This window comes from Cebus imitator, unplaced genomic scaffold, assembly GCF_001604975.1.
Source record: "Cebus imitator isolate Cc_AM_T3 unplaced genomic scaffold, Cebus_imitator-1.0 Scaffold411, whole genome shotgun sequence".
NCBI lineage: Eukaryota > Metazoa > Chordata > Mammalia > Primates > Cebidae > Cebus > Cebus imitator.
Window position 1 is genome coordinate 1222190 of NW_016107726.1, and position 21919 is coordinate 1244108.

The window sequence follows — 21919 nt, forward strand, 5'->3', positions numbered from 1 at the left end:
TTGTGAGCAAGGGAGTGCTGATGGAGTTTGCTGGGATAAAGAGGTTGGAGATAAATATAGCTCTTTCAAAGAATTAATTATATAAAATTCAAAAAGACTCACATGGTTTTCATCCCCAACAATATTGAGCAAAGAGTCGATTCTCGATATGTATTTATGACTTTCAGGAATAAATTAGACAAAACGGCTAAAGATTATGTAAGGCTAGTGAATGAAAAGTGAATATTAAACCAAAAATATCATTACAACTAAAAGGTTTTGCCATGGACAGTGGCTCAAGACTGTAATTCCAACACTTTGGGACATCGCAGTGGGAGGATCTCTTGAGGTCTGGAATTTGAAACCAGCCGGGGTAACTTAGTGAGACACCATCTCTACAAAAAATTTAAAAAATTACATGGTGTCATGCACCTGTAGTCCCAGCTACTTGGGAGGCTGAGGCGGGAGGATCACTTGAGTGCAGGATGTCAAGGCTACAGTGAGCTATGATGGTGCCACTGCACTGTAGTCTGCATGACAGAGCAAGACTCCATCTCTTAAAAAAAAGGGTTATGCCAACAAATATTCATTATTTTGTATGACAGTTACTCATCCATGTTTTGTATCTTTTAAATAAAAGAATGATACAGTTATTTCTTATTATAAAATGTGAAAATCTCAGTTTATAGAACCGACACAGGAAATACGATAATTATTTTTATTACCAAATTTTTCTTCACATTAGAAAGATAGTCACTAAAGGAGTCCTTTTAGAAAGCTATGCCTCCCAGAGTGTTTCTGTTGTCTAATATGTGGGTCTTGGGAGAAAAGGCTAAGATCATCAAGTTTAAAAGAGCTGCAGCTAATTTAAGATCATATGTAAAGAGCAGTAATATTTTATGTTATCTAAGCTGAAATGAAAATGGGATTAAAAATAAATGTTCTCAGTTTACTCACAAACTCTTCATAACATGACAATTGTGAATTATTTTATTATTATTACTGTTATTTTTTGCCACGTATCTACTTAATGGTAAAGATATATGAAACAACCACTTGAGGAAATTTTGACTACCTCCCCTTGACATTAGGAAAAGAAGCTTGGCAACTAGAATCTAGAAACTAGAGTTAGTAATTCTGGATTCTATTCCCAGATTGGAAGCCAATTTTTAGTGACCTATATAACACTTATTTCTCAGCACCTTATGCTTGATTCTACATGGAGTGAAGTACTGTTTCTGGGCAAACGTATGATCTGGGCTTGATGTTTTATAACCCCGTGGAACAAGTAAGGATATACTTAGAGCACAGATAATAGGTAAACCACCTTTGCCTTTAAAATCCCAAATTCTCAGATTTATTTCTGCCAGCACAATGGCAGGTGCCAGTGAGAAAAAGCAAACAAACCCAAATGGTGGTAGCAATATCGCCAACCTTGCCAGGAGTGTTCCCTGTAAATACCACCATGGAACTCCTGCATGCCAAGCAAGGCTAAATACAGTTTCTTTCCTGATGCCACACAATTCATCATAGAGCTAATTGGGAAGAGCGTTTAAGGCCTTCTAACTAAAGCCTGTTTTCCATAACGGAAGGTATTGGTACAAGGAGACTCCAAAAATCTTGATCTCCCTCTCTCTCCCTTAGGAAAGTCCTACATAGAGATGAGTAGGGAGGTGAAACTTTTCATGAGGCTGGGAGAGCAGCTAGTGATGCATTAAAACCCACACTCTTTCCATTTCTCTGCTGCTGCTGCCGCTGCTGCTGTTCCTGCCAACACATACGCTTCTCACCCCCATGGAGGGCCCCCACTGCCAGTTCTCCATTCACTGCCACCACAAGCAGAATTCATGCCTCCATTGCACCTGTTTTATGTGGCTCTCTCAACAACATCCACCTGTCTATAAACAACTCTGGGGGGACCTTGGGGCAAGCTAGGGATGGCACCACAACATGGGCAATTTATTGGTGGCCCCTTGTGCAGAGATGAAATCTTAATAAACAAGGGACTAATGCATGAGCTAATGCTAATTGCATTAGCATTACCTCTTGCGAAGCTGTGGATTGAACTGCACTCCTGCAATGGTGGGAATGGACTCTGTGCCTCATTAATGGAGAAGGCACCGTAGTTCCTTTGCCCTGAAGAATTTTAGCCAGAGTGGCCAATAAACAAAATCTTGAAAAATTTCATACCGCAGGCACAGAAAGGAAAGAAGACAGTAAAGTTGTTTAGCGGGTGCAGAAATTAGATAAACAGTAAGTAGATCTGGGAAGGTACTTGGAAAGCGATTTAAAATGGAGTCGTCTTCTACAACCCCTATGAACAACAATATAGAGATTTCTCAAAGAACTAAAAGTAGAATTACCATTCGTTCCAGCAATCTCACTACTGGGCATCTACCCAAAGGAATGTAAGTCATTATATTGAAAAAGATACCTCCACTCGTATGTTTATGACAGCACTATTCACAATAGCAAAGATATTGAATTTCAACCTAAGTGTTCATCAGCGGATGACTGGATAAAGAGAACATTTTACATATATATATATATATATATATATATACACACACACACACACACATACACACACACACACATATATATATCTTGATTTCCATTTCCATTTTCCATATTTACTAAATGGGAATAATTTGATATACTGTGGAATGTAATATATATATGAATATATATAGAATGCAAGATATACATACATCTCACATTCTAACTAAAGCCTGTTTTCAATAATGGAAGGTATTGGTCTAAAGAGAACCCAAGAATCTCTCTTTAGAGACATTATATATATATATATATATAATGTGAGATATATATATATATACATATATATGTATATATACCGTAGACTACTACTCAGCCATAAAAAAGAATGAAATCATGCCTTTTGCAGCAACATGTATCAAACTAGAGGCCATTATCCTCAGTGAAATAACTCACACAGAAAGTCAAATACCATATGTTCTCACTTATAAGTGGGACTACATAATGTATACACGTGGACATAGGGTGTGGAATAATAGACATTGGAGACTCAGAAGCGTGGGAGGGAGGGAGTGGGGTGAGGGATGAGAAATTACTTGACAAGTACCATGTATGTTATTTGTGCGAAGGTTAACTAAAAGTCCAGACTTCACTACACCATATATCCAGGTAACAAAACTTTGCTACACAATATATCCATGTAACAAAACTTCACTTGCACCCATTAAATTTATATAAAAATAAAAATAAAATGGAGTTTTCTAAACATGGGTAGCAGAAACTCAGCAGCAAGAAGCTTAGAAATCCAAAATGTCCAACAGTAACAGCCTGCACCTCAGAACTGATCACTTATTTTTCCTCACAGTCTCTGCTCTGCTCAAGGGCCAAGTCTCATAGCAGACTTCAACACATAGTTAAGTTTGGTATTGCATACTGACATATTGAATATAGTACTCAATGACTATTTGCCAAATCAGATTGAATTGTCAATAATTTGTTCGACCCTGAAGGCCCATTGTGCTAGTATATAGATGTCATGCTGCTCTGAACAAAAAAAGAGTTAGATTATAGGAGGAATGATTTGTCTGAGTTAAGAGATACATTTTTTTCTGTGATGGTGAGGAGTACAGAACATTGGATAACTGATAGAATCTCTTTTATTTTTTTCAGGATAGAGTCTTGCTCTGTTGCCCAGGCTGGAGTGCAGTGGCACCATCTTGGCTGATTGCAACCTCACCTCCTGGGTTCATGCAATTCTCCTGCCACAGCCTCCCAAAGAGTAAAAAATACTAAAAACAGTATTTTTAGTAGATACAGGGTTTCAACATATTGGCCAGCCTGGTCTCAAATTCCTGACCTTGTGATCTGCCTGCCTCAGCCTCCCAAAGTGCTGGGGTTATAGGTGTGAGCCACTGCACCTGGCCTACATATCTTTTAAACAAAAATATTGAGCACAATCTCCTACACAGGGGCTGTGGGAATAAGTGAAACACAAAAACACTAGTTTATTTTCCTGGTGATCTCTCTCAAAGGTGTCAGATCATAAAGAGTCATAGCAGCCCTGATGCCCTGAAAACATGGTCCAGTGGCCTGAGGGTCTGAACACTTGCCCAGATTGCTTTGTGGAAGATGTCCTTGTTTGCTTGAAAAGATCAGATGGGACCTTTCTTGTTGAATCTAATGAAGCCTTCTCTTGGAATTCTTAGAGCCAAAGATTTAGATTTTGGGAGGCCACTTTAAATATATGCATACACATTCAAAAATAGGATGCAGAAGTATTGTTTGTATAAAAAAATTATTCTGGCTATTCTATTCAGCATTGCAAGAAAAGAAAATCTTTGGAAAAATAGAGGAGTATACCAGTATTGAACTGTCAAAATGAAAGCCACGTCAGGGAGGGCCTATGTGCAAAGAGCTCTGTGCAGCTTAAAGCTTGGGGCCATAGGCTTGCCTCTTTTTCAGGAGTGTTTTAGTATGATAAAAACAGAGCCTAGAAGATTAAATAAAGAATAGAGTTCATAGATTCATCATATACTTTAAAGCTTGTGTTTTAAAATGAAGCTGGGTATGAGGGGATGACTTATAGGGTATTCAACAAGGGAATTCCAATAGAACTGTTTCGGGGGACTAAACGATTAGGCTCATACCTCTGAAAGTTGTAAAAGATCAGAGGTTTAACCATTGCAATCTTTGTACCTTCAATAAAAGCTTATTTAAATTAAGGTGCCTCATTCAGAAGCTATTAACAAGGGTAGGATATTCATAAACATTTGACTTTAAGGGTGAAAGTTTAGAACATGAGTTTGAAGGATATGGGGAGAAGTAACCAATTTCCTCCTGGATCACATATCCACTCAAAAAGATCTTTTACACTTAAGAACAGTGCTTCTAGTGCTTATCATATAGGAACTAGAAGATGTAATAGGAAAGACTCTAGTATATAAAGATAATTTACTGTCTAATAAAATATAGTACTAATTCTGAAACAGATAAAAATGAAGACAATTATCCTTTCATTTATATATTGCTTATTTTTTAGTCATATGAGAAATTTAAAAACAAGGACAGTGGGAAAACATTGTACTTTAAACTATTAATTTAAGAAAGGCTCTTCTGGAGTTTTATGAAAATATATTTGCTCACCGTTATTTAAATATTTTGATAAATGTTATTCCCTATAAGATACCTTCATGTAAATTGGCCTTCCAGGATTTAAGGCATAGAAACATACTTTTTTAAAAATAATGCTTTGTCTGTTCATTTGTTCTTATTGAGGGTTTTCCGTATTTCATAAGGTCTTGGCACATATTTGTATTTAACTCCTAAGACCACAAAACTGACTCTTATCCATGAAGCATCTTCAGTTTGAGAGCTGATCTCCTAGAGCGTTTCTTGCCGAACACTTGCTATGTGATATTATTCTCTCTTGCATTGTGGTTTAAAGCTAGTAGACAGTGGAGTTTGGGATCTGAGTTCCAGTGTAGTGGACATTATAGGCTGTACTCAACCACTTCTCTTTTTTTTCCCCTTATGTGCAATTCTCATCTCTGCAATATTATAAAACAGAACACTCTATGTGACAAGAACTGTCCTGTTTCTGTATCTCCCACAGAACATGAGGCTATGATGGACACAAAGAGAGCACACAGGAGCTACTAGGTGATCAGGTGAACTGAATTAAGTTGTTTTATGGGCCAGAGGCGGCCAATCCTTAAAAAAAAGTCACCAGTAAGCTATAGTGCATGCAACTTTGTGTGATATATTTATATAAATATAAAAATATAAATAAATATAAATATAAAATATAAATATAAATAAATAAATATAAAAATATATATCACACACATACACACACATATATACACATACATATATATAGCTATATGTTACTAGCTTGTTGAGGAAGTAGAAAATTAAATATTCTATCTATTTTCATCTGAATCTCATCTCTATGAGGTATGGAGAAAAGCATTACATTATTCCCATTTAGTAGATATGGAAAATGCAAATCAAGAAACATTAAATTATTCCCATTTAGGCCAGGTGCAGTGGCTCATGCCTCTAATCCCAGCACTTTGGGAGGCTGAGGCAGTCGGATCACTTGAGGTCAAGAGTTTGAGACTAGCCTGGCCAACACGGTGAAACCCTGTCTCTACTAAAAACACAAAAATTAGTTGGGCAGTGGTGGGCACCTGTAATCCCAGCTGCTTGGGAGGCTGAAGCAGTGGAATTGCTTGAACCCAGGAGACAGAGGCTGTGGTGACCTGAGATCACGCCACTGTACTCCAGCCTGGGTGACAGAATGAGACCCTGTCTCAAAAAAAAATTATTCCCATTTACTAAATATGGAAAATGGAAATCAATTTTATGAATAAATAAAATTTGTTTGTTTTGAGGTAATCAAAATGAGTCGTGCCTACGAACTGGTCAATACTCCTCATACTCAGTTCAGTATCTTATCCCCCGTGACTGCATTGCAACTTTTCACATGTGAAAGATTTTCATGTATTTAAGCCCTAAGTGAAAAAAAATGAGAAGTTGGATAAGGCAATTAATTTCAACATACTAATCAGACAATCTGAGTGTCTGTAATTTTTTCAAGGGTCTTACCGTCACTGTGAAAGCATGCACGGTAGGGCTGTGAAATGCTGGATCGTCGGGTCTTTCCTGGTAGAGTACACGGTAATGGGAGATAATGCCATTGGGAGATTCTGGCTTTGTCCAGTTCAACAGAACTGAATGAGCACTGGTGGCTTGAGCCCAAGGAGCTGGAAAATCTTGAGGTGGGGCTTCCAGAGTTCGTGTTGATGACCACGGACTCTCCACCGAACCCCTGGAGTTACGGGCACTGACCCGATATTCATAGAGCGTGAAAGGTCTCAGGGTGCCTCCTTCATCCGTAAATTCAAGGGCTCCTTCTGACCAGGCAAATAAAAGAGACTCCTCTTCAATGCCAGCAAGGCGTCTGAAAGGAAACCAAGCAGGCAATCAGTGACAGCTGCACACTTCAAAACACAGTTTGTAGATGGAGTAAAAATGGTTTTTTAGACTTTCTTATCAACTCAACTTTTTAACTGTTTCCTTCTGGTGTCATAATAAAAGAAAAACCAGACAGAGAAGTACACCAGCGACCTAACTCAATATTATTTTTTAAGTGTAGTTCACACACACACACACACACACACACACACACACACAAACACACGAATTTGACTGATTATAAAAGAGTGCACATGCTTTATAGAAAACATGGAAAATACAGAAGAAATATAAAAAGCACAAAAGGTGAAACCTCATCCATAACCACATTTTATTGCCTTCCAGATGTTTTTGCTGAATAACAAAATACACATGCAATACAAGAAAGCAAACATATTTAAACACTTTAAAAATACAGAAGCACATATTAAGCACTATTAATGCATTCTGATATATTTTCTAGTTCTCTCTCTGTGTGTGTGTGTGTCTGTGCGCGCGTATATATGCATGCAGTTATATTGGGGTTTTATTTTTTGCACAACTGGGACCACAGGATATAGAATTATTAGAGGCTGATATTATTGGGAATCCTACCTTCTATAGTAAATGGATTGCAGCTGGGGTCCCAGTGTGCTCATCTCCCTGTATCTACGCCTTTTGCAAGTATGTTCCCAGACTCACTCTGAGCTTAGCTATAGGACTTTTTTTGGCTAATGGGACAATAGCAAATATGATGATTGCAGCAGTTTCAAAAGTGTTTGCATATTGAGGCTGATTCTTTTGCTGCTCTTAGGACCATAAAATTGCTGTGTGAAAAAGCCCAGGCTTGCATACTGTAAGATGAAGAATTATGAAGGGAAGCCCACAGTTCCTATTTTCTCTCGCAAAGCACAATGCTCTTGCATTTGTTCCCAGGATGTATAAAAAGTATTTTAAATTCACTTCTTAGATGCCATTTACTTTCTCTTCATTTGAATTTTCTTTGATTTAAACCATAAACTCTCAAAGTATGGACAATCTTTTCTTATATATCAAGATCATTGTTTTTTTTTTTTTTGTTTGTTTGTTTGTTTTTTTTTGAGATAGAGTTTCAGTCTTGTTGCCCAGGCTGGAGTGCAATGGTATAGTCTTGGCTCACCACAACCTCTACCTCCCAGGTTCAAGTGATTCTCCTGCCTCAGCCTCCCTAGTAGCTGGGATTACAGGCATGCACCACCATGCCCAGCTAATTTTGTATTTTTAGTAGAAAGACAGGGTTTCTCCATATTGGTCAGGCTAGTCTTGAACTCCTGACCTCAGGTGATCCACCCTATTTGGCCTCCCAAAGTACTGGGATTACAGGTGTGAGCCACCAGGCCCGGCAAGACCACTTTAAAAAAAATACATTTATTGTTGTTATACGTCAACAAATCTCTATTAAATACTTTTATATGCCTGTCATTGTATTAGGAGCAAAGGTAAAAGATGAACATGCTCCTTACCTAAAGGAATAAGTAGCTGATAGAGGAGATGGAGCTATGTGCAAATGAAGGAAAATAACATGATATCATATGTAAAAAACCTAGTAAAATGCAGGGTATACTCTCAAAATTCTTTCAACTGTCTGAGAATAAAATTGTTTAGGCTAATCTTTAGATTTATGTTGATATCAACACAAGGGCCAAATGCATACTCTTTCGGTATTAAATATATACAGCATTAAAGTGGAATGGTCAGTTGTTGAGGTGGCCCTATATATCTGACACTTCATTTGGAACAGTTCTTTTCCCATCCAGATGTAAAATCATGATGCAGGTTTGATAGAAAGCAAAGTTCTAGAGGAATTGTGGTTGGTATATCTCTGTATTCCCAGCATCTGAGCCCAGTAAGTATTCATTATTGTTTTTTCAAGTGAAAGGCTAAAAGGTATGTAATTCCATGACTTTTCTGTATATTTGCCTCTTCTCCATCAGCTTTTATTTCCTATCAAGGCAGTATTCTAGGTTGGAGAAGAATGTAACCAAGACATGGACGCTCCTCCTACAGCCCTCTCTCTAGTTGAGAAGTGAGTGATGACTACATCAATATTTTCCAGGCTGTTAGGAGTATTTAATTAACACACTCTTCAGATGCTGAAAAATTCACATGCTGCCATATCAGATTAACCGGCTCCATCAAAACGTAAAGGGTTATTAAGACAAAGTAAATGACAGTACCTTTCATAAAAAGGCAGGATATGTAAAATCATTGGCTTTGGGAATTTGATGATCCTCAAGTTGATAAATCATGATGACCTAAGTATGAGCAATGACAAGCTTCCTGCTGGAAGCTATAGAGGCTTCATAGATAACCCTCAATGACCTGCAATGATGGTTCGGCAGCCCACCTCATTATTGCTCGCTACCATGCATGGACCAGATTCTGCACTCAGTGTAGGTTTGCAGGGTTTGGCCTTTGTACTTGCTGCAGATATCAGGTACCAGGTGTGTCATTGGGAGAGATCCATTCTAATGAGAACCACAGGGCTCATAGCCAAGGACTCCTCTCAGTGATTTTTAAAAAGGTATTTGCTAGGAACACAATATAGCAAATAAACCTATGATGGTCTATGGGGAAGTAACATTTTCAATGTTGTCTAGCTTCAGCCTTTCCATGACCATTCAATTAATTTTTATTAAACTCTCATGAATTCCCAAATTGAGATGAAGTCATGGTTTCTATAAAGCTGACATTCTTAAAAATTTTGCCTAAAAGTGTGGGTTTTAAATATATATACTATTTAAAAGATTGAGTATCATGTTAGCTTCAAGATAACCACCAAAAGAATTAATAGGTGTAGCTTGGTTAAAGTGTTTCTTATCACTATTGAATTCTTAAAAAAATTAATACCATGGAGAAGTAAATGTCCCATCTGTGCTGCTAAAAAACAGAATCTCTTTATGTCTGAATACATTTTGAGCAGACGTAGTTGAGTAGACCACAATTTTTCCTAATCTATTTAAGATTTAGGCTTCACCTGTTCATTTAACTGGAAGTGTTTCCTCCTGAGTAGCCTGTGTTTACAGAAATCACATTTCAGCTCTCTCTGAATAGCCAAATGGTTATTCTTTGATCAAGCTCATTTGAAAGATACTTCAGGAATGGATTTTTCCAACTAGAGTTAATTTAATATTGCCTAACACTAAGAGGAAAACAAAAATAAGTATAAAAAACTAGGAAAACTATTTTTAAAGACATTCACACTTCTGCAGTCTCATTGTAGAATGTTTTCTGGAACTCCTTACTCTTTCTCTCCCTTCCAGCAATTGTCACTGCTTGTTTTTAAAAGCAATTAAAACAAAATCCTGGAACCCAATGCGCCATAACAATTTTAAGGTTATGAAATTGTCAGGCCCATTTGATGAAGATATTAAAAATATTATGAATTTAACTAAATAATCAGAAGCATCTGTAGTCAGAGGAGATAGGTTGGAGGTCCTGGCATCTGTCACTTAGTTCAATGACCTTGGGTGAACCTGCCTGTCAGTGTCCTCTAGTTTTTATTTCATTTTGTAAAGTACAGTTAATAACCTCATAGTGTATAAGAAACCTCTGAAAATTCATATAAAATTAAAACATAAAATTACTGGGTAAAATGTAATGCATGATCTGAATGAAGTTATCATGGATATGATGTGCAAAGCTTTAGGAAAATACATCTGGCATTGAACAAGGAGGTCATCACAACAGTTCACATAAGAATAAATGCAGATCCTGAACTAGACTGCTGAAAGGACAAATGGAAACACAAGTGATTTACAAAATGCTTTGTGAAGGTTGAATCATCAAGCTTTTTGGTATGAATAGACACCGTTGTTGAGGGAAGAGATATCACAGACTTTCCAAACATTTTAAGACTTAGTCCATTTAAAAATTCTTTAGAGATTTACCATGCAAAATGGCCTACGATTATCCTTCATCTACTGATTCTCAAAAGGACTCACCTATCTGAAATTTCTAGTCCCATTTTATATTCCAGTTATCAAATGCTTGACGATAGTTTCTTATATTCCATTGTGTCTCATGGTTCCATGGCTTTGCTATCTGCTAATTTTCTGTTTGGCAATACCCCTCCCCATCCTCTTTTCTATTCTCTTTTATTCTATAGGCTAACTCCAACTAATCTTTTAAAATTATAACCCCATATCACTTTTTCCAGACAGTCTTTTCCTTGCTTTTCTCTCCAACAGAGTTATCATCTCCTTCTATGTGCTCTTTTTAAAATTTTTATTAGGCCACTTTTGCATTGCCTCAAAAAATACTTGAGGTAGGCTAATTTATAAAGATCAGGGATTTAACTGGCTCACAGTTCTGCAGGGTGTGCAGAAAGCAGGATGCTGGCAACTGCTTATGAGAGCCTCAGGAAGCTTACAATTATAGTGGAAGGTGAAGAAAGAGCAAGGGCATCACATGCAGAGAGCAGAAGCAAGAGAGAAGGGTTGGGGGAAGTCCCAGACATCTAAACAACCAGATCTCCCATGAACAAACTGAGCAAGAACTCACTTATAACCAAGGGCATGGTGCTAAACAAATCATAAGGGAGTGGCCCCATCTGCAACATTGGGAATCTGTTTTTAGCATGAGATTTAGAGAGGACAAACATCCAAACTATATTATTTCACCATTGACCTCCTAAACCTCATCTCTTTCTCACATTTCAAAATGAAATCCTGTTCTTCCAACAGTTCCTCAAAGTCTTAACCGATTGCAGCATTAACTCAAAAGTCCCAAGTCTCAAGTACCAAGTCAAAAATCTCATCTGGACTCATCTCCTTTCACCTATAAGCCTGTGGAGTCAAAACAAGCAATTTACTTCCAAGATACAATGTGGATACAGATATTAGGTAAACATTCTCATTGCAAAAGGGAGAAATTGGCTAAAAGAAAGGGGCTATAGGCCTGACACAAGTCTGAGACCTGGTAGGACAGACATTAAAACTTAAAGCTCCAAAATAATCTCTATTAACTCCATGTCCCACTCCAGTGCACACTGCTGCAAGCACTAGGCTCCCAAGGCTTTGGGTAGCTTCACCCCTGTGGCTTTGCAGAGTGCAACCCCTGTGGCTGTTCTCACACACTGGAACGGAGTGCCTATGGCTTTTCAAAAATACAAGCTGCCCATGGTATCTGGGACCTAGTGAGAAGGTCTACTAGGGCAGTGCAGTAGAGACTCTGTATGGTAGCTCCAACACCACACTTGCCCTCTGCACTTCCCTAGTAGAGTTTCTCTGTGAGGGCTCCACCCCTGTGGCAGGCTTCTGCCTGGTCACCCAGGCTTTCTCATACATCCTCTGAAATCTAGGGGAAGCTGCCAAGCCTCCTTCATGCTTGCATTCTGTGCACCTGCCAACTTAACACCACCATAGTGGCTACCAAGGCTGTTGGCACATGCCCTCTGAAGCAGTGACCTGAGATGTAGCCGAGGCCCTCTGAGGTGCAGTTGCAACAAGAGTAGCCAGGATGTGGGGAACTGTTCAGAAGCCTGCACAGGGAAGCAGGGCTCTGGGCCTTGCCCTCAAAACCATTCTTTCATCTCAGGCCTCTGGTCCTGTGATGAGAGGTGCTACCTGGAAGACCTCTGAAATGGCTTCTAGGCCTTTTCCCTATTATCTTAGATATTAACACTTGGTTCCCTTATAGACATGCTAGTCTCTCTTGTAAGCGATCACTTCACAGTCTGCTTGGATTCTTTCTCTACCACAGGGCCAGGCTGCAAAATTTTCTGAACTTTTGCTGTTTCCCTTTTAAATAAAAATTCCAACTTTGAGTCACTTATTTGCTCTGATATCTGATTGTAGGCTGTTAGAAACAGCCAGGCAAAGTTTTGAATGTTTTATTGCTTAGAAATTTCTTCTTCCAGTACCTTATGTTATCACTGTTAAGTTCTAACTTTCACAGATCCCTGGGGCATGGATGAAATGGAGCCTAGTTCTTTGGTAGGCCACAACAAGGGGAACATTTAATTTAGTTCCCAATAACTTTTTTTTTTGCATTTCAGACCTTATTAGCCTGGTCTTCCCTGTCCACATGTCTACCAGCATTTTGGTCAGAACCATTTAGCCAGTCTCTAAGAAGTTCCAAACTTTCCCTCACCTTCCTGTCTTCTTCTGAGCCTTCCAAACTCTTCGACCTCTGCCCATTATCCAGCTCCAAAGCCACTTCCACATTTTCAGGTATCTTTATAGCAATACCCTACTCCTGGTACCAATTTTCTGTATTAGGCGGTTGTTGTGTTGGAATAAAAAATATCTTGGGAGTAGGTGATTGCAGTGTGCAATTTTTCCAACACTTGGAAAACCAATTTAATTTCATGCTTCCTTCTCCAGACAACTCCACGAGTGGCAGGTGGCCCTCTTCAGCTGTCTGGGTCCAAGCTTCACAGGGACCCTTCTCTAAGCCTTTACATTTTAATAATTCCAACAACTCCTCTTTGTTCCCTCAGTTCTAAAGGTGCTAGATGTTTCCTGTAGTTGCCACCTCTATGATATTGTAGAGTTTCTTTTTATGCTTTTAGATACCTAGTTAACAAACTTATAACTACTTACTAATTATTTATATTAACTTTCTTCTGTTAAAGTAAATAATGTGGTTCCTTTCTCTTGATCAGACTGATTATTACAGAAAGTGATGGTGATGTTCACCCTAAGAAGGAAATAGGAAAATTGGAAAGAGATTGATGATAGATTTGCATCTGTGCTCACAAAATTTATTATTTTGTCTTTAATAGACAATATAATATATTGATTGTAAAAATTAATAGGAAAACACAGAGGAACAAAAGCAGAAGTATTTAAAAGAATCACTCATAGCCTGTCATTTGGAGATAAGCACTGCTAGCATTATTTTGGTGTTTAACATTCCAGACATTTTTAATATACATATATATGTAAAAAATATGCCATATATTTAAAGAAAAACAGAATCCTACCAGGCATACTGTTATGCACGGCTCTTCTTTTATTACCATGAACCTCTTTCCTTGACTTTGAATGTACATCTACAACTGCCAAATAGGTTCATCTTTCTAAAGCATGGCTCTGGACAACATAGCTAGGATAACTTTCTATTTTTATCATGTTTCACATGTAACGTATTATTTCACATATGTTGTTATTATTTCACATATATTATTTAATTCTTAAAGAATTCCAAGAGGCTAATTATCTTCTATATTCACTATCTTTACTTCACATAAAAATGGAAAATTAGGGAAAACAGTGACTTGTTTAAGGTCACATAACTATTAAGTGTCAGAGCCAGGACCTGGAAGCCATATTTTCTGATTACAAATCCCACGTTCTTTCCACTATATGACATTGCTTCTCTATTTACCCCATAAACCTTCAGCAGCTCACATTGCCTCTGAATAAAAACCTTAAACTCCTTGGATCCAAAATCTATTATTAAGCTGACCTTCTAAATGTCCCCTACAAATAGCAAAGACTCCAGTCAAACCTGACCATTCCTTGAATCCTATGCTTATGCGTTGGAAATTTTGCTTATTCTATTGATTTTATTCACTTAAGATGTCTTCACCATCAGGCCCTGCTTGCTAAAATTCCTATTTACCACAACTGAAACAGAATACAAAGTCCTAAAACGGACCTGATGCACAGGGGAATTTTGTATGAGTGACATTTCAAATCAGTGGATTATGAAATAATGTTGACAAACTAGTTAGCATTTTTTAAGAAAATGAATTCTTATCTAATTTCTTATAACAAAATTAATTCTATATTTAGAAATAAGAAATAGGGCCATTAAAATCCTGGAATAATAATAAAATATGTTATTTTAAATATAATCACTAAAGGGAGACTTTCCTTAATGTGGAAAGAATACAGATAAATTAATAAGAAACAATCCAATAGGAAAATAGTCTAAGAATTTATAATATATTATATACAATCCTCCTAAATAGAAAATAAATACTTTAAGTGAATAAATAATCTTACTTACAATGATCAAAACTTGAACTAAAACAATAAAAATGTGCCAATTAAAATATTGAGCTTACAGATTTGGAAGACTGATCCTGTATTAAAAGGAGCTTTCAGAATCAGAAATTCTTACATATGATATTTGAAAGACAACTTAGGAATCTCTAACAATTTTAAATGCACAAAAAGTTGACCTAGTACTTCTAGTACTAAGAATAATTCTCTGTATACTTACTGTAAGAATGTTTATTAGAGAACCACTGTAGTAATGAAAACTTGAAAATCACCTATCTTGCCATCATCAGGGTACTGACTAATACTAATACACATCCATATAACAGAATATTGATGAGTCATGAAATTTGGTGTGTGTGTGTGTGTGCACGTGCGCGCGTGTGTGTAATCAAATGCCCAAAGAAAATTTCAGAACAATATGGACAATATAACTCTTTTATGAAGAAGAAAATATAAATAGAAAACATTAATATATTAAAATTAATAGTTTTAATTCTATTAGTGAAATTATGTATGCCATGAGTAAATCATAAGAATGAATAATAATCTTAGTACTCTTCTGTACTGTTAAAACATTTTTTTCCAACAAATGTATTTCTCTTACAATTTAAATTGTCATTACATCTTTATTTTGTAAGGCCTAGTCTCAACAACATCAACTTGATGAAGTGTTACATGAATATTCTAGATAGATAATTCTTCTCTAAATTTTCTGATAAATATTTCTGTTTTTTGCTATATCTTTTACTTTTTTGTTTGTTTATTTAGTTTATCTTATATCTCTCACTGTAGCAAAAATCATTGGTGAAAGGGCTTAGGACTCATAGAGCTTTGCGTCTCCCTCAGTAGATATGTACATGTATGGATAGGTAGATGGATGTCTGTCTGAATTCTGTCTGTCTGTACCTATCTATGTAAATATTCATAACTATATCCATCTTTCCACCCAATACAAATTGAATTATATCAAAATTCCTTTGCCTTTGATTCAATGCTTGTCTTTTCTTAGTTAACTCAATCAGTTTAATTATCCATTTTATAAATTGTTTTCACTTTCCTGCTTTGAATATCCTTTCATATCATACATTCTTCAAAACTATTTCAGTTTTTATCTTTTAAAATCTTACTAAATACTCGGAAAGAAGTGCCATCATTTGTTTCTATTTTTACAGTGGTTACAGGGTATTTGTATGTAGTTTTGTCCTTCAATATACATTGATTAAATCAAGAGAAAGCTCATGAGAGTGATGAACCCCGTGAAATTTGGTTTCTCTTAAAATGAAAGCTCCTAGTGGGAGGAGACAATTTTATTACGTGTTTTGTAAAGTCTCAATTTAATGTGTTTGGTGGATTTTGTAGAAGGAAGTGATGAGATTTTTGCCATTTGCAAGGTTACAGATATAAAATAAAGGGGGACTACTGAAGAATCATTATTATGCAAGCCAATCTCATTGAGAGGAGGAAGTAGATGTCCAAGATAGTCTTGTCTAAAGTTGGTCAAGAAACAGGTGGCAAAACACTAACTTAAATGTTGGTCTCTATTCTTTACAACAAACTTTTGTAGCAAATGTTTTTTTGTGTGTGACTTATATATAGTCAACCAAGTAGCTTAAATTAACAGATAAACTAAGCAGAGGGAATCACATTAATAGTTTGTTCTTACTAGATTATTTTGTTTTTGAAATTATAAACATCTACATTTATCAGGGCAGAAACTGTGTAATAGGATAATATTTAGGTTATTTTGTTTTGTTTTTGAAGTCATAAACATCTTCTGTCTTTATTAATAGGATAAAGACAGAAGATACTTCTGTCAGATACTTTTTAATAGGATAATATCTAGAGGAAATATTTAAACAATAAAGGACAGTTACAGAAGAGAAAATGATTCTGGAGCTTGATGAGAAGAGAGTGACAAGCATTTTCAAATGATATTTACAAGTGGGCTTCCTATAAGTTAATAAAAATATCTGCATAGGCCAAACCCCATCTTTGGTTTGAGCTAAATGTACTTCCTTTGGTGGCGATAGAAGAAAGAGAAGGCCAATGATGAAGCTGAAATTGCATGCCATAGCCTCCTCAGAAATACTGCAGGCTGGTGGCTATAACTATATAAAGGGCTCTATGTAGTCTCAGAATGAAAAAGAACTATGTGTCTCCATTCTATTTCTGTCCTTACAAATTTCTGATTTTTTTTTTTTGCAGCTATCTAAGAAAAATTTGATATTGTTGTTGTCTAAGCACATTTAAACTTCAGCTGAAATAACTGCCAAGTGATTCATGCCTATGTAGGTGAATATAACGATTGTATCTGGAGCCCCAGTGCGCCATTTTCATTTCACTTTAAATAAAAAACAAAATGTATCTATGTCAGTCAGTGCCCTTCTGCTGTACTCAGAGGTATCAAACAGGCTACAATTATGATTGTGAAGTGATTGTGTCACATTGGAGGAAGGTTTATTGCTTTTGAGTCTGCTAGGCAGTAACACATTCTGTTTCATATTACTCTTTATATCATTGTTTGGCTGTGACTAAAATAATCAGATGCCATCAAATGCTGTCAAATTCAATTTACAGTATTTTTCATTGAAGCGGGCTTTCTGCATTGTATTTCCTGTTTTCCCTCTCTATAGCTGCCATGGAATAGTCACTGTAATCACGAGCTTTATTTACAAAACCAACAGAGTGAAGCCACGTCCTGGTCTATAACAGATACTTTATTTCCCTTTATTCTGAATAGGAATTTGATGTGCTTTTCTCATGCAATTAGCATTAAGTAGATGAAAGAAAACTATCTGAAGAGGGTAGGCATTTTAGAGCCTGCACTAATGTGCTTAGCGTAAAATGCAAATTCACATTAGCCATTTTACCTGTTCATGTGTATTTGAATCAGAAATATTATTCTTCAAATTAATGTTTGCTGAGAAGAAATTTGGCTAGCTCATTTTTGGTGATGTCATTTACATAACCAGAAATGCAATAATACTTTCTCTTTTCATAATTTTTTTTCTATAAGCCCTTAGCTCATCACTGAAGACTGATCTGAATCAAAAGATTTCAATATCTAAAGTTATAAGAGGAGCCTAAGTAAGTTTCACTAAGTTTTCAGGGCATAGGACTGAATAACAGAAGGCCTGAGGGGTAGAGAGACTAACAAAGGATGTTGAAGAGGTGGAGGTGCCGGGGAGATGAGGATAGAGATGATGATCAGAGAAGAAAGAAGAAAGGTGATTGTGTTTTCTGTGTTAAGTAGTAAGCTATCAGCTGACAGGTTATTTGTCCCCTTGGTTTCTTGCATTATGCTTTCTGCTCACATCCCCATCACTTTCTCTATTCTTTCCCTTCTGTTCCTCCCTACATCTCTCCCTCACTCTCTTTGCCTGCTCCTCCTCCTCCTCCTCATTCATTATTTATTTAAAGAATACATTAATTTAAAGCAGTGTTCATGTTGATCAGGTGAAGACTAGATCAGAGAGCAAAATATCCTTCAAAGAAAAATGTTCATGGTCTATGTCTCTTCCACTATTTTTTTTCTCTCTCTCTTAATCTGTCCATCTCTTTCTTCAATCTCTCTCTTCTCTATTCCTTCTTTTCTTTATTTTAGGTAGGTACACTTAATAAATTCTGCACATGATGGAACAAGCTGCTATAATACCATCTAACTAGTGGAGTGGAGCCTCATTAAAACATAAGGAAAACTGGAGTGGAAAGTCCCTTTTTCTGCATATGAAAAGCATCGTCTTTGGAGGAGGAGAGAAACCTTTTTAATCTCTACATTATAAATAATGAGAAATATTAGAATTCTTATCTTCTATCTGGTTTCCTCTCTGGAAAGACCATGTTTTCTTGGTCCATGGGCTGCTTAAGCAGTGGTCCGCAACCTTTTTGTCACCAGGGATTGGTTTTGTGGAAGACAATTTTACCATACACTGGGCAGTGCAGTTAGGGGGGATGGTTTCAAGATGAAATTGTTCCACCTCAGATCATCAGGCATTAGATTCTGATAAGGAATGCACAACCTAGATCCCCCACATGTGCAGTACACAATAGGGTTTGCACTCCTATGAGAATCTAATGCCACCACCAATCTGACAGGATGTGGAGTTCAGGTGGTTATGCCTGTTCACCAGCCACTCACCTCCTGCTATGTGGCCCATTTCCTAACAGGCCACCGATTCTGTGGCCTGGGGTTTATGAACTCCTGTTTTAGAGAACTGTTCTACCCTTTCACCAAATATAAGTCTACATGGGCTATAAAGTCTCAGTTTTCAAGGAGATCTTACTCAAAAATGTTACATAGTAGTTGTGATTTTCTTCCTTGGTTAATTTGTAAAAGTTTGAGCGTCAGTCTTAGTTCCCACCGGTAGGTGTTACATACAAAAAAACATGAATTCCCATTCAACATAAAATGTACTTGATTTTTCAATGCTGGAGTAGTACACATTCTTAAATAACTATAATTATAGTAACAGCCAAGCTTACCTGTAAATAAAGTAGTTGATGATGATTCCATTTGGTTTTTTAGGTGGCATCCATGTAATCTCTATGCAAACTGACCCCAGTGCCTTAAGAATGGGAGAATTAAGATCCATTGGGGCTGCTTCAGGTGTTTTGAAAAACATCCTACTGCTAACTCCACAGCCTCCTTGAAAAGAAATCAAAGTCATTAGTAATTTTTCAAGCAAGAAAAAGAGCTACATATGCGTACAGAAGGGCAATGAGATCATAAAAATAATTTTTACCTGTGCTCTTGCATATATAGTTGTATATGTGTTTTAGATGTTATTATAAATCTTTGTGGGATTTGAACATTTAAATAGAAAATCATTTTTGGAAAACCCATTAATTAACCACATATTTATAAAGGCATAAACAATAAGGTATATTCTTGTCTGAACTCAAGTTACTCTGATTTATTTCAGTCATCCTAACCAGAAAATGATAATGTACTTGAATTTCACAAGTGTATGCGTGACATGCACATCTTGCATGCTTTTAATACTATTTTATTTTTTGCCAATTTTTAAACTAATGAACATTATTCAAACACACAGAAATCAAACAATTTGTCTGAAGGATATTGTACCTCCATTGCACAGTTTCAGGGATATGGAGATGCAGAAGTTGGCTTTGTACTTAAATCAAGAATATGTTAATGTAAAATTATTTTCATGTTTATCAGGTGAAGACCAGATCAGTAAAAACAATATCCCTCAAACAAAAATGCCATGGTCCATATTTTAGAGAAAAGTGGACAAACTGACTAGCAATTTCTCATATGAGTTCAGCATAGCAAAATTGCAGACTTACAATTCTAACCAGCTCCACAAGAACCAGCACCATTTGGAAGCAGAAATTCCTTAGGACATTTAATATAAGAGTTTCTACTACACATTGGGTATAAGATTGGTAAATTTATTTAAGGTGAAGGAAAATGTTTTGTATGCTAATGCAGCAAATGGGTGTTATATGTTATATAACATATAATATATACACCATATACTACATGTTATACATTATATAATATATATATATCTATACCTGTTAATGTTTATATTTAATTTAAAATAGAGATAAATAAAATAATGTGTAGCTCTCTTGATTCCCTGTCCTCCCCTCCTAAGTCTCAGTTTACGTTTAGCTATTTATCCATTTGGCGAGATAAAGGGAATGGGGCCACTTTCCTTAACACAGCACAGATACATGATAATTTCACTGACCACAGCCTAAGCCATGAACACAAGGTGATAGTTTATGTATATAAAATAGGGTTCAAGGAAGCACTGTAAAATAGGTAGGATTCATTGGGGTTTAATTCAACTCTTAAATAACTTCTCACTTCCTCCTCCTGGATAAAATTTGAACAAAACCAAGGTAAATACGTTTTTATGAAATTTTTGGAATACTCGTTTTATATTACCAAAGACTCCTTTATGTGAGCTAGGTGTTTTTCTTTCAAAGGGCCTTATAAAACAAGACTTTGCAAAACCACCATTTTAATATATTTAAATATTCATGATTTAATGTGCAGAAATGCATAATGCTTCACTCGATGCCAGACTGTGATTTTTCTGGGTAAACAGTCCACTACAAATAAAGAATGAAATGTTAGTCTTTGCATTTGGACTGAGAATCTATTCCTTTTTAATGAAATTTTTTAATGAAATAGTTTTTCATAAAAGCCCAGGCCAAGTGTCTGAAAGACTTTCACCATTTTGACATGCTTGTATCCTTATCTCATACTGTGTGAATGGAGCCAAATTTTCCAGGAGGGTAGATTGATGATGACCAACAGGAAAAGCCAGAGGTGCTACATTTCCATCATTGAGTAAGACATTGTACTCCACAGGAATATTGGGGATGAGGATCCCTTTAAAGAGAGAGAGAAAGAGAGAGAGAAAGTATATATGTGTGTATGTATATATATATATATTACAGAATAGTCAACAAATGATTGTCCATTAACAACAATGCATATTTAAAATTTCATAATTGAAAAGTAAATTATTTCTTAATATAGCAATTAAAAGCTGTATAAAACTTAGGTTGGAAAATATTAGACTGTATTTCAAATGTAAGAAATGTGCATAATCTGTTTTTAAAAGTATAGTAGTTCTATTCAAAGATATACTTTACTGGTGAATAAAAATGAAGGCACATTTCACTTAGAACATATAAGGCAATTATACTGTCATATTTCTTCTAGGCTTACTTACTCTTAAGTTCATAAAAAACAACACTGATTTTGCTTGTGACAATAATTTTTCTGTAGAGCATTGTATATGCATCCTGTCTGACATGGAATCCTTGACATAATGGCCGATAAAATATCCAAATCATGGTCTACCTAGAGGATTCCTGTGCATTAATTATTGAGTCAGGACAGTTCACTGTCAGTGAGACATATGGCCCTAAACACAGAAAATTTAGGTTTAACAATTGTCATTTTTCATCATTGCTTTCTAAAAAAAGTAGATCTTGTTAGTTTAGCC

At 36.3% G+C, this 21919-nt stretch overlaps 1 protein-coding gene across 3 annotated transcripts in view; it reads right to left on the reverse strand.

The window, feature by feature from the left end:
- The window catches only part of USH2A (usherin), a 777259-nt gene that overhangs the window by 89609 nt on the left and 665731 nt on the right, over positions 1-21919 (reverse strand). For all 3 annotated transcript variants that reach the window (XM_037731607.1, XM_017509227.2, XM_037731606.1), the window contains exons 60-62: positions 21139-21297; positions 19410-19572; positions 6586-6940 (exon numbers count right to left, since the gene is read on the reverse strand). In XM_037731607.1, the coding sequence (XP_037587535.1) occupies positions 6586-6940; positions 19410-19572; positions 21139-21297 (677 nt within the window). The remainder of the gene's footprint in view (positions 1-6585; positions 6941-19409; positions 19573-21138; positions 21298-21919) is intronic.